The sequence below is a fragment of the Anas platyrhynchos genome, chromosome 1 (genome assembly GCF_047663525.1).
Source record: "Anas platyrhynchos isolate ZD024472 breed Pekin duck chromosome 1, IASCAAS_PekinDuck_T2T, whole genome shotgun sequence".
Taxonomy (NCBI): Eukaryota; Metazoa; Chordata; class Aves; order Anseriformes; family Anatidae; genus Anas; species Anas platyrhynchos.
The window spans coordinates 153,747,856-153,760,344 of record NC_092587.1 but is presented as its reverse complement, the minus strand read 5'-3'; the positions used below and the strand labels follow the sequence as shown (position 1 = coordinate 153,760,344).

At 47.5% G+C, this 12,489-nt stretch overlaps 1 protein-coding gene across 3 annotated transcripts in view; it reads left to right on the top strand.

Annotated features, from left to right (window-relative positions):
- CLDN10 (claudin 10) overlaps nt 1-12,234 on the top strand; it is a 51,805-nt gene extending 39,571 nt beyond the window's left edge. Inside the window, exons 1-5 of one of the 3 annotated variants that reach the window (XM_027443248.3) lie at nt 43-327; nt 6,020-6,181; nt 6,330-6,411; nt 11,030-11,137; nt 11,853-12,234. In XM_027443248.3, coding sequence (XP_027299049.1) covers nt 108-327; nt 6,020-6,181; nt 6,330-6,411; nt 11,030-11,137; nt 11,853-11,967 — 687 coding nt within the window. In that variant the 5' untranslated portion in view covers nt 43-107 and the 3' untranslated portion in view covers nt 11,968-12,234. Of the gene's footprint in view, nt 1-37; nt 328-6,019; nt 6,182-6,329; nt 6,412-11,029; nt 11,138-11,852 lie in introns of those variants that run through there. The other 2 variants (XM_005014839.6, XM_072032454.1) reach the window with 2 other exon arrangements.
- Nucleotides 12,235-12,489: the final 255 nt, after the last annotated feature.

Sequence of the window (12,489 nt, the reverse complement as noted above, 5' to 3'; positions counted from 1 at the left end):
CCAATCAGCGCCTCCCGCGGCCGCCCCGCCCCGCCCCTCCCGGCGCGCCCCCGCCGCGGCTCCGCGCCCCCGTCCCCGCGCCCCGGGTGTGCGCCCCGGCGGGCCCGATGGCGAGCACGGCGGCGGAGATCGTCGCCTTCCTGCTGACCATCTCCGGCTGGGTGCTGGTGTCCTCCACGCTGCCCACCGACTACTGGAAGGTGTCCACCATCGACGGCACGGTCATCACCACCGCCACCTTCTGGGCCAACCTCTGGAAGACCTGCGTGACCGACTCCACCGGCGTCTCCAACTGCAAGGACTTCCCCTCCATGCTGGCGCTGGACGGTCAGGGCCGCCCGAACACCCCCCCGAAAAAAAAAAGAAAACCCCCCCCAAAATTAAAAATCAACCCCCAGGGAGAACGGGGAGGGGGGAGCCGGGCCGGGAGGGACCCCCCCGGGGGTGCCCCACGCCGTGGGAGCAGCCCCAGGGGGTGGGGGGCTCGGTGCTGCGCGACCCCATAGCAGCCAGGGGAAATTTTGGGGTCCTATCGAGGTTTCTGTGCGGGTGTCAGCACCCGGCTCCTTCACCTGCACTGCTTGCGGCTCCCCTAAGAGAGCTGCGGGGTGCAGCAGGGCTCGCCTGGCTGTGAGTAGGGGTTTTGGGACTAAATGTTGTTTTTTTGGGGGGTGATAAATGAATAAACAGCGCGGTGCGGGTCGAAACTCAAGTCGGACCTACAGCCCTGGCCGGGCACGGGAGGCTGAGGGTGGATTTGGGAGCGAAAGGTCTGTTCGGAAGAGGAAAGTGCGAAGCCAATCAGTGGCAGAGATTAATGTTATCGCCGCGGGGATAAATGTTATCGGGAAGCAAATTAATGCCATTAAGCCTTTAAGCCGCCGGCAGGACGCAGGAGAGGTCCGCACTCCGAGGGCAGGCGTTCCCGTGTGGCAGCACCGACCCCAGGAGCATCCTTTTCCCCCCCAGCCCCTCGGTGGCAGGGGGTATGGGGGCTGTGCCAGTGTCCCCGAGGGGTGGCAGGGCTGTCCCGGCACCGCTGGGGTCCCTCGGAGGCACCGAGCCTCTTGTTAGGCTGCTGCTCTACTGGAGGGTGAAGTCCCCAAGACTCAGATCTGGAATAAAGCCCCCCAGACTGGGATCTGGAAGATCTGTGGGGTTGCGCTGCCCCAGGAGGTGAGTTGCTGCTGCAGAGGGAAGCACCTGGAAGCTCCTGAACCCCGAAGACACATCTGGAGAGGACCTCGTCCCGCCCTCCCGGCCGGGCTGTGTGACAGCAGAGGGAGGAAGCCCGGCATCAGCCTTCCTCAGCGGCGTCTCCGAGTGCTGTGGGGCCAAATCCTGGCCCCCAGGCACGGTGTGGGCGGGGGGGGGGATGATGCACCCCCAAACCCTCCCCAGCACAGTCTGGCCAGCCCCCATTAAGGGCTCGCCCCTGTGATCCATATGCAAGCAAAAATGATACTGCAGTCCGTGGGATTTGAAACCATCTGGGGTTTATCTTTGTGCGCTCCTGGCCGTGGATGGGAACTTGGTGATGGAAACGCCTCCCCAGGGCAGGACGTGCCCGTGACCGTATTTCCAGCGGTGGATCCAGTGACCTTGCGACAGAGCTCAGCTGAACGTGAATTTACTTAGGGGATGGAAGAGGGTGTTAGAGCTTAGAAAAACATACAAAAGCAATGGGCGTGTGCTTTCGGAAGGAATTCGTGCTCTATCTGTAAGGTAACCTTTTACACTTGGTGCAGACTGCAGGATGCAGGTGGTTTTTTTTTTCTGAGTATTGTATATACTGCATAAATATACACATTCCCCAGAGCTCTTTGAGAGCGTTAGAGGTGAGCATGAGAGGCAAGCGTGAGAGCAGTGAGGCAGGCGAGATGATAGCAAGATGAATTTGAATTCAGGACAAAACACATTTGTTTTAAAAAAAAAATACTTGAGCTAGGTTTCTCGTGGAATGCTGCTAAACATGACTTCATGCGTAATACATGTTTGTCTACCTGTCTGTTTAAAGCACGGCTTTTTGTTGCTTTGGAGCTTCCTTTGGGTGGTCGGCGGCTACATGACGAGGTACCAGCTTCTTACGGACCCTGATGCAAACACATGTAATTCTTTTTTGGGTCTTCAGTGGAAGAGGGGGAAGAAGTTGGCAGCTTCCCCATACACTTCCCTGCGCTGTGAGTCTCAGTAAGCAAGGGAACGTCCTTGCTTTCCAGGAAGCAAAGCAAAGGTTTGATTAATGTTGCAGCCAAACGCTCCCCAGGTCAGTCCTAACCTAGGTTCAAGTGACTGGGGGTTTGGTGCTAAGGCTGATTTCACCCTTTTTTGTTTCCTGGTGCTCCAGTCAGCCTGGTAGAGCTGAGTCTTCTGCTCTCCCACCTTATGAGTGCAGGTTGTGGTTATTTTTTTTCAGATACCTGTGTTAAAAGTGGGTGCCTGTTGGGTAATGGCTGTGGCGAGCTGCAACGAGTCCCGCCTTGGCTGGCCTGCAGAATTTGGTGAAATATTGAGCGGGGAAGGTTACTCATTCAGCAGAGCTGAGCAGTGCTCCAGCTCATGCTATTATAAAGGAAAATGATTTCTGGGTGAGGGAGTTAATCATTTCTTGCTGTCTCACTACCCTCAGCCTATTTTGAAGCTGCGCATTGACCTTCAGCAACAATTGCATTTCAGCCACGTCGTTCCTAGCATCCATGGCTTGTGTGGGTTGGGGTGAATATTTACTGTTTCTCCTGGGAGGTTCAGGCATAAAGAAAAGTTTAGAGGACCTCTGGGTAAATATGTTCATGGTTCAGCACCTTAATGTGCCAATTAACTCCTAACAGCATCGATAAATTGGGCCTGTCAAAAATAACAGCTTCCTCGCCAGTTTGCATCTCCTGCCTTACCTGGCTGCTATGGGAAATACATTACGTGGAAAAGTAGGAAGAGCAAACTTTTCCAGGCCTACTGGCAAAAAATAATGAGAGAAAACAAGGCTGCTGTCTTCAGATTTGTGTCTTGTGAGCTAAGAGCCACGTTTTGAAATCTTACTGAACGCCGCTTCCTACTGACGTCCTTTGGTCTTGCCTGAGGGCATGAGGGGGGGACGGAGTGAAAATACAGGATTTTACTCGAAAGCAGAAGTTTTAGCTATTGCTGGAATTTCAGCTGATCTGTTGGGGAGTATAGTTTTATTTCGCTGTTGAGGAAATTGTGCCCTGGCCGGTTTGGCTAGAAGGGTGGTCGCCTCACCTGATCTGAGGTAACCACAATATGGCCGTCTGGCGGGAGCTCCTTAAGCTCACTTTATAACACCTGCAGGAGATAAATAAATAACTAAATAAGAGAGGTGCAATTAATGTGATCTATTGTAGGTTCCTCTGTTGGGATAGGGTGAATGATGCCTCACAAATGCCAGGTTTTCTCAGCTGATGGTACAGTGTGGTGAACACCAGAGGTGAAGAAGCTTCTTACAATGTATGACTGCGCGCTCTGCAGAGTGGTTCACTCTTTAGGGTGTCCATACCTTTTGTTTTCTTGCAGGTCCCCCCAAAAAAGTTTTTTACAGGACCTAGGAGAGCTTAGGCAGATGGTGGTCTTAGGTTTGGCTCCGTAAATCTTCAGTCTGTAGTTCTGCTGGGTTTGTCTCATATCTGGTCCGAGTTAGCCCCTGTAGCATGGACGTGGTGCTGCTTCTCCGTTCTGTCATGCCATGTTTCAGGTGAAGGCATCTCCTCTGGGGTGCCACGGGATGATATGTGGGATGCTGCTCGTGTGTTTAGGGGTCTGAGAGGGACCTACCTGGAGCTGCTTTTCGTGGCTGCTGGCTCAGGGCTGGAGGCTCTTCAGTGTTGAGTGGAGAAGACCACAGACAGCAGCCTTTTCCTATCTAAATTGTGCTCCCAGGAGAGCAGGAGAGAAGGCTTTGGCTGTCTCCTTTCTGCTACAACATTGGGAAGCATTGCTTTTTATGTGGATTCAAAAAGTTTTGAGGTACAGCAACCTGCCACTAAACATTTCCACTAGAGGCGTTATATCCTAGGTTATCTGACCATTGCTGAAGACAAATATCAGCCATGCCTATCAAAATATTCTGCGTTAAAGTCACAGTAGATACTCTCAGCACAGCAGAAATTCAAAGATAAAAAGATAAAAAAAAATGTATCCAAAGAGCTGGCTAATTTTTGAGTTCAAACAAGACTTAAACATGGTAATAATGCTGAAGTAACACTTCAAGGGAACGTGTCTGAGGCGTGTTTCTGTAAGAACTGAAGGTTTCCTCATGATCCTCTTTCAAAAACAGAAGAATACACAAATTTATACGCATTATATAAATTTGTATAAAAATACAAACTGTGACATATTATTGGATATGGAAGATAAGTAAAATTGTAAATTGTAGTTGTAAAATTGTGATTTTTTAAGTACCTAAAAATCAGAAGTCTAGACTTAGGTGTAATGAGACCCGGTTCTGAACTTGCCAGCCTGTGCTTCATTTATCAGCCATGGCAAAGGGAGGTGTCTCCAGTGGGCAGCTCATCCAGCTACCATAGGAGTTCAACTTATTATAATAATTTTAGTTATAGTGTTAGACACATCAGCAGACCCAAATGATGCTTATATTCCAACGTGAGAGTCCTATGGCTGTTACAGTTATGTCATTGCGTATTCTTCCTTCAGCAGGGGGACTACAGGAGCATGTTGTAGATGGAAGATGTCCATGGGTGTTAAGTCCTACAAATTGCTTCTTGTGTGCTGTGCATTACACAAAGCTGTGAATCAGTTATTTTGTTTGTTTGCTTTTTTAAGTGTTCTTAAGCAGAAATTGCTCATCCTGGAGCTGGTATTCCTCCAGCAGCGGCCAAAGTGGCTGCCAGAAAAGAGTGCAGAAGAAGGCCAAGCGTCTGCGATGGCCATCTGCAGCTCAGGGGCCTGCCAGCCAGGCAGAGATTTCTCTTTAATGGTTTTATCCCGTTTTTGCACCTGTGCAAGAACTTTTGCATCCACGTAGCCTGTGGAAAGCAGCTCCACAACTTTATTGTGTGAAGAAAAAAAACACATTTTTTGTTTTGAATCTATTACTTGCTTTTTTCCATTAGATATCCCCTAGTTCCTGTTTTAATAAATTAATTTTCTACATTTTAAGGGCTTTTATGCAGGGCTTTTTTGTTTATTTGGTATTCTGGAAAAGCGGGTGTAATAAGCAATGGAAACCTGGGTTAGCTCTCGACATTTCCACCCACCAGAGATCACGGAGAAAAGACTGCAGGCACGAATAATGGAAGTGCATTTCCATTTTAAATGAGATGTAATGGGTTATGGAGAGAAACTTCTTGCTATAAAACGGTTATTTGGCTGTGTGAGATGGCACTGTTCCACCCTGTGAATGGTGCCACATGGTTATCACTGTGTTTTAATCCCAGGAGGAAGGGAGAAGAGGCCAAGCAGTCGGGTGTCCTGTGGAAAGGCCCTGCCCTCGGGCGCATCAGTTTAGAGCAGCCTGGCAAGACCACGTGTGGCCAAATCCAGCTGTGAGGCACTGGTCTGGCGTGGCAGCAGCTCCGAGGGTCTCTGCTCTCCGTGAAGCTGAGCACATATTTGGCTTCCTTGCAGAGCGAGGGCCTGATGGGCTGATCCACAAGAGATGAGGCCTTGCCAACCTGCTGCCATTGTGGCATCTGCACAGCGAGATGTTGTGTGCCTCTGCAGCCTGTGGCAGATGCTGCACGTCCCACACAGAGCTGCTCTTCAAAACCCCATGGGTGCAGCCTCTTGGGGACACTGTGGCCAATGCCACAATTGTTTTTGCAGCCCCAGGTGACACGGCGAGTTTTGTAGGGACTGGGTTCACATGGCATCATCGCGCCATCACCTGGAAGTATACACTCTGGGATAAGTTGGCGTTACACCAGCCAAGGTCGAATTTGGTTTGCAGTAATTAATTCATGCCAGATGCTTTCCAGGGTGAGGGGAGCTGCAGCGAAACCCGTTGTGTTCACTGCCCTCACGTTAGCCTTGCCCCTTTTCATTGCAGGTTACATCCAAGCCTGCAGAGGACTGATGATCTCCGCTGTCTGCCTGGGGTTCTTCGGTTCCGTGTTTGGGCTGATTGGGATGAAGTGTACAAAAGTCGGCGGTTCTGATCAGACCAAAGCGAAAATAGCTTGTTTAGCTGGACTGATTTTCATACTGTCTGGTAAATATACCTTATTTCTCTAAGTTTGTGTATTCAGGAGTCGTGCCAGAGCTGCTGCTTTGCAGCAGAAATCCACACGTGACTGTGTCAGGGTCAGGCCCAAAGCTCCTCTGCTGCTTCCACTGAACGGTTTGTATTTTGATTTCAGGGCTGTGCTCTATGACTGGTTGTTCCCTGTATGCAAACAGGATTACGTCTGAGTTCTTTGATCCTTCTTATATTGCACAAAAGTAAGTACTTTCCTATACCCCTTCGTTTTTCAAGAGTAGACCTTAAGTTTCATGCTGCGTGCCAGAACTCATGTATCCAGAAAGCAGATGATTCTCCTGTTGGGTAGAAATGGCAAGTGGGCTTTATTTATTCATATTTCATCATGTTTTCCAACTGTAGTAATTGTGTGCTGAGGTTTCATGAGCTAACACCTCTCTGTAGAGTGATGGGTCTGTGGTCTCTGTGCCCAGGCTTATCGCGGCTGGGCAGGACTGTACAGCACTCGTCCCAGAGCAGACTGGGCTGATCAGGAGTTATGTTTATGTCAAAGATGCAGAGGAGGCATTTCACAAGACAGGTGCTCATTAGGCACATAATTCAATAGGAAGAAAATTATTCCTCTAAGCTATCGATAGCCAGTGGTTTCCATAAAGGTGTTGAACACTGTGCAGTCTTTAGTCCATTTGAAGAGACATTTCTGCAGGTTCTGTGGACTGTTTTTGCTGACAGCTTTTGAAATCTCAATGACTATAATTTGGATCATAAATATTTTTCATAACCCGCAATCATAAAGCACTAATGTCAATGCTTCAGCTGTACGTGTGATTAAATACAAGGGAGTGTGTGTTTATAGAATTGCAGGACCAAACCAGAAATAATGAGCATCCCTAAAGACTCCCCTGAAAGCTGTGTGAGTGCTCAGGACCTTCCAAGGCAGCAATTCATGAACCCATCCTCGGATTCTAGATTTGCATTTTAGCCACCAAGTTTGAAAACACTGGCTGTAATGTAAGCTTCCTTTGAGGTGATCCCCGAAGACGTCAAGCACTGGGTATATATAAAACTGTCAGCCTGAATAAATAACACCAGTTGGATCCACATTTGCAGTAGGACTGACACAGTTTCTCTTTTCTTGAAAACAAGCTCATATGAGTTTCCTTTGTAAGGAGGAGAGGACAGGATCCAAAGGCCACCAAAAGCAACAAGGATGTGAGCTACTGTGGAGAAAATGGGGACTGGCTATACAGCCAGAAGTTAATTATTCATCAGGCTTAATGTTCCCAATGAAAAATAGCTTCATCATTGCCAAAATTCCCTTTCCTTCGTTGTGTTCCTACACTTGTTTTGTTGCAAAAAGGGCAGGCAGACCTCACAGCAGAGTTTTACCGCGAGCAAATGAGAAAACCAGTTTAAAAAATGAAAGGTCTAATATTAAAACATTTCGTCTGCGGAAATTACCTTTTTCCTGAACAACCAGAATAGCACAACTGCTGGCATGAGAAATATTTGCTGCAAAGATAAAGGTGGAGAGCAATACTAGAAGTTGTAATTGGAGTTTCACATGGTGGACATGTGATGTAGCTCATGCAGTGATCTTGTGTCAGGTTAAGATAAAGGTGTTATTTGACTACTTTCTCTCTGAAAGAATATAAAATACATTGGAGCAATTAATTTTGTTGCCTTCTGGGAACTCTTACTTTGATATACATTGCAGAAGCAGTTAATGAGCCTTGCTGGTATGCTATAGAAATTTGGCACTGGCTCAACTGAGAGAGGACGCTGCTTTGGTTCCTCAACTGTTTGCAGTTTGGTGCATGTTTTCTCCTGAAGTTATCTGGGTGGTGTCAAAGAGAGGTTTGAGATACTGGTAGTGGAAAATTAATGACACGGGATGTTTGGCATCCCTTTGGCTATCAGAATTTCCCTCTGGTCTTCTGCATGGGGAAGAGGTGCCTTGAATATATACAGGTGCAGGGGGAATCAGAGATCTGCCTGAGGCTGGTGCCCGAGAGACTTCTGGTTTTCAATTTACGTGTAGCTTAGCGAGGAATGATAGTCACCTCTGGGACACTCTAAAGCCAGCCTTGCTTAGAAATCTTAGGCTGGATGTTATGTTCCCACACAATAGGTTGCATTAGGGGTTTAAAACAGCTCCATGAGTGCTGGTCCACCTCACGGAGCAACACGCGCAGAGGCTCGGTGACAGCACGGGGTGCCTCCGTACTCACAGCCAAGCTGACTGCATTTTTCTTCAGACACCTCTAAGAGTAGAAAATCCTTGCCTCTCTCTGTTCTGCTGTCTTGCCAGCTTCTCTTAGGAAACTATTTTGTCCCTTTACTACTTCTAATAAAAGCTTTTCTAGTTTTCATCCTTTTTGTCCCTTACTGCAGTCAAAACTCAATAATGATCATTCTTCCTGATGAATGGAGCTAGTTTATCCAAATTACCTAACTTCCATTTTCATAGAGAATTGTTTCCCCTCAGCCTTTTTTTCCCAGAATCTGTTGTGCCCAGTTCATCCACACAGACCCTCTTTGCGCTGTCCTGCTGTCATGTGGCTTTGAACCCAGTTCTCATTTTTCCCTCAGTCTTAAGAATTAGATGTTCAGAATATGGATTTCCACTGGGGAGTTGTATTGATTCGCTGAGAAGTTAGGTATGATCATTACCAGCATCCTGGAGTTCATCTAGCTGGCTAGCGAAATTTCAGCTGGTTTACATGAAAGTTTGCTTCGTGGCCCTGACCTATGTAACAGCCAGGATATTTTCCTTCTATACTGATGTTACACCTCCTGTCTCCCTGAATTCTGCCTCCTGGGATTGATTAGAGTGAAATACCTGCTCTTAGCCTCAGTGCTTCGTTCCCCTGACAAGCAAGGATGATAAGAGCAGGAGACTGCGTTTCCTGTAAGGGTTTTAATGATAAAAAGGGAAGGGAAAAACAGCAAATAGAGAAATTTCTTCTAAAAAAGCCTATCTCCATTTATTAGTCGTTTATTTTTTTCAAGAGGCGTCAAGGTGGAGGATGTTTTTAATACGGCATATCATGGATTTTGGATGGTGGGGTAGGCTTGGCTTCTTAACTGCAAAAAAAAACCCTGGATTGGATAAAATCCAGGGAGCCATACACAGGTTGATACGCGATTGAAAATTCCTGATAAGCCCCAGTGTAAATCACAAAGGCTTTTGTGTATGTGTAGGTGGGGAGGAAGGACCAATTAGGCCAGCCCTGCAGCTCCTTAGGGTAGCGGGATGGCAGGCACCAGGACGGGTCCTCACGCCCCTTCGTTTGGGAGTTCAATGCCTTGGTTCGCCTCTGCAGGTTGCTAAAAGGGCACCTTGGGGCTGTGATTCAGCGTGAGTATTTTATAAATCCCAGATCTCGAACAGACAGAAATCTGCTCAGGCTTGTGAAACCTGAAGCACCTGGACAGAAACGTTAGCATCATTAGGAATAAAACTACCTGTGGTAGGTTTTGAAGTCAAACCAGGGGCTGGAGACAGAGTTTTCCTGGGTGAAAGGCAGTTGAGCTGTGGCTTCCAGCGTCTTAATTTGCAGGTTGGGTCCCTAAATCCCACGTCAGGTGTGGAGGATGTCTGGGGGAATCTGATCCTTTTTTTTTTTAGCAAGGGATGATAAATAAAACCTCTGCTTAGGATGGCATGAATGGAACAGGAGAAGGAGGTCTAGATGTTAGAGCATTCCCAGGGCTGTTACAACTCAGGTGCAAGCCCCCACCAAGTGACTAATCTCTGAGCTCTGAAGTCCCCATCTCTTTTTGGAGGTCCCTGAGTCAGAAATAACTTGAACTGGGGGTGTTATCAGCTTCTAGAGACTGATTATTCTTTCTACATGTGGCTTTTTCTTGCAGTATGTCTCTTTTAAAAAATCTCCGTGCTTTACCTTTGGGCGAAAACATGGAAAAGTGACTTTTTGTTCTCCAGCCAGTGTTCACCCTACAATTCCCTATATCATTTTCTGGGTGTCTGGACCCCCCCTCAAGGAATTTTTCCATTTCCACAGCATCACCTTCGTAAAGACAGGAGTTTTGCAGAACAGCTTACTGGTATTCAGGTTGTGTATTTCAACTGATGTCAGAACAGGAGCCGTTCATGGTCAGAACTAGCTCAGAAGTACGCAGCTGCAAGCTCCTTCTGAGGCACAGGAAGGCTGTCGAGCCCAAGATTTTGTTAGACCGACCTCAGCAGAGCTCACAATAAACTTATCAATAAAAATTGGAACTAATATAGAGTAGATCCACTTGAATGACGACTGGGGCTGCACAGATGATCTTGGAGGGCTTTTCCAGCCTTAATGATTTTAGTCTGTGGTTCCGTGTGGATGCATATCTTGACATTTATTTATTGCATATCATATATATATATGTATAATAACCTCATGTTGTGCTCAGGCTGAGAGCCAGAGGGGAGAACTAAGGACAAGGAGAGTTGTAGGCAGCAGCTCAGGTCCCCAGCCTCAATAGCCTTGGAGGAGGACTCATAGAAAGCCACGGAGCAGCTCAGGAGACAATGGGAACAAATCTGAAATGGTCCGGGGGGATGGGAGCCATGTGGGGTAGAAGGGCCGAGGAATCGCAGATTTCTTCAGCCCTCCGACTGGGAAGAGACGTGGAGAAGCTGCAGAAGCGTGCCTCGGGGACAGGTCTGCCTCTCGCGTGCCGGGGAAATAATGAAAAGAGCCTGGGAGAACGACAGAGCTGCTGGCTTTGCAATGCAAAATGTGTGTGTCAATGGAAAAAAAAAAAAGAGGAACAAAAAATGTAGTGCTTCTATTCTGAAAACGAAATGTTAAATTCATTCTGTCTTTGTTAAACGCATTTATTGACTTCCTGTAGGTATGAATTAGGAGCAGCTTTATTCATTGGATGGGCTGGAGCTTCACTCTGCATAATTGGTGGCAGTATATTCTGCTTCTCAATAGCTGAAAACAGTAAATCTCCAAGGTAAAACCCGAGTTGCACTTCCTGACAGAAATCAATCCTAGGGCATTGGTACCTGCTATGTTCTGCAGCTTGATTGCTTTTCCGAAACACTTTGCAGTGAGGCCAGAAAAGGATTGTGTGCATGACGGAAATTAATGGGATTTTAGGGTAATTTTCTTCCCACCTTGAGTAATTAAGAAAAAACAATGTCTCAGTAATAATACTTGTTACAAATACTTAATAAACTTGCTACAGCGGGAAAAAATGCATTCACAGATGGAGGAAGAGCAGTCAGGTCACCTTAGAGTTATGAATAGGCGGTGGTTTAATCCCAAATCTCCAGATGAAAAGAGAGAGAGCTGCCAGACGGTGGCGGTGGCAGTGGGACCTCCAGCAGCAAGGAGGGGTGAAAAGGAACAGGCAGAACTGGAGGGGGCAGCTGTTCATCTAGGGCCTGCCCCAGCCTAAATATTTCACCCGATCGGGCACCGATTCACTTGGCTGTGAACGAGGGATACAGGTTTATGTAGAGAGGAATGGCAAAGAGAGATGCTGGAGGGAAAAGGGAAACCTCAAACCTGAATAAGGCTCCAGAAAGAAGGAAGGTGTCCTGCACCCAGCAGGAGCTCGAGGTTCCCACGTTTCTCCTCCCTCTGTGAGGTTGCAGTGCTTGGGTGCAGAGATGTTCCCTGGCCGTGGGATGAGCTGTAAACAGTTGTTCCTCTTCTCTTTTCAGGAGGGGGTACGCGTATAACGGAGCCGCATCTGTGATGTCTTCTCGCACAAAGGTTCACAGCAGCGTCCCAGACAAAACCCCACCAAAGCACTTTGACAAGAACGCCTACGTGTAATTGTCCCGTTCCAAGACCCCAAAAGCCAGTTTGGAAAATGAGTTTGTGTGTTTCATTCCGGGTGATTTCTCCCCAACAAAACACAATGGAATAACCACTAAGAGGATGAATTTTTAAGATACTAACTCGCAGCTTTTTACGTATTGATGTAAATTTTATTATTCGATATTTTAAAGATTGATGTTGGTGTTGTAAAGTTTATACCTGCAAATCATGCATCGATGCTGCTTTCTAAAAAAAAATAAAAAATAAAAAATGAATAGGGTATTTACGGGCGCAGTCTGTCAGTTGCTTTGGGAACGGCACCGCACACCTTACAGGTACCGTAAGTGCATCACTGCAAGCGCTTCTCCAAGGGGTTCAGCACCGCGCAGGAGGGTCACGCTGTGCAGGTTAATATGTAAAATGTCTCCCCACCGATCAGCAGTGACGTTGGACTCTCAGAGCACACTGCCAGGTGCTGGCAGTCAATGGGAATCAGCAGGCTCTTATCTGTTTTGACATTGCCAGGGGCGAGGCTCT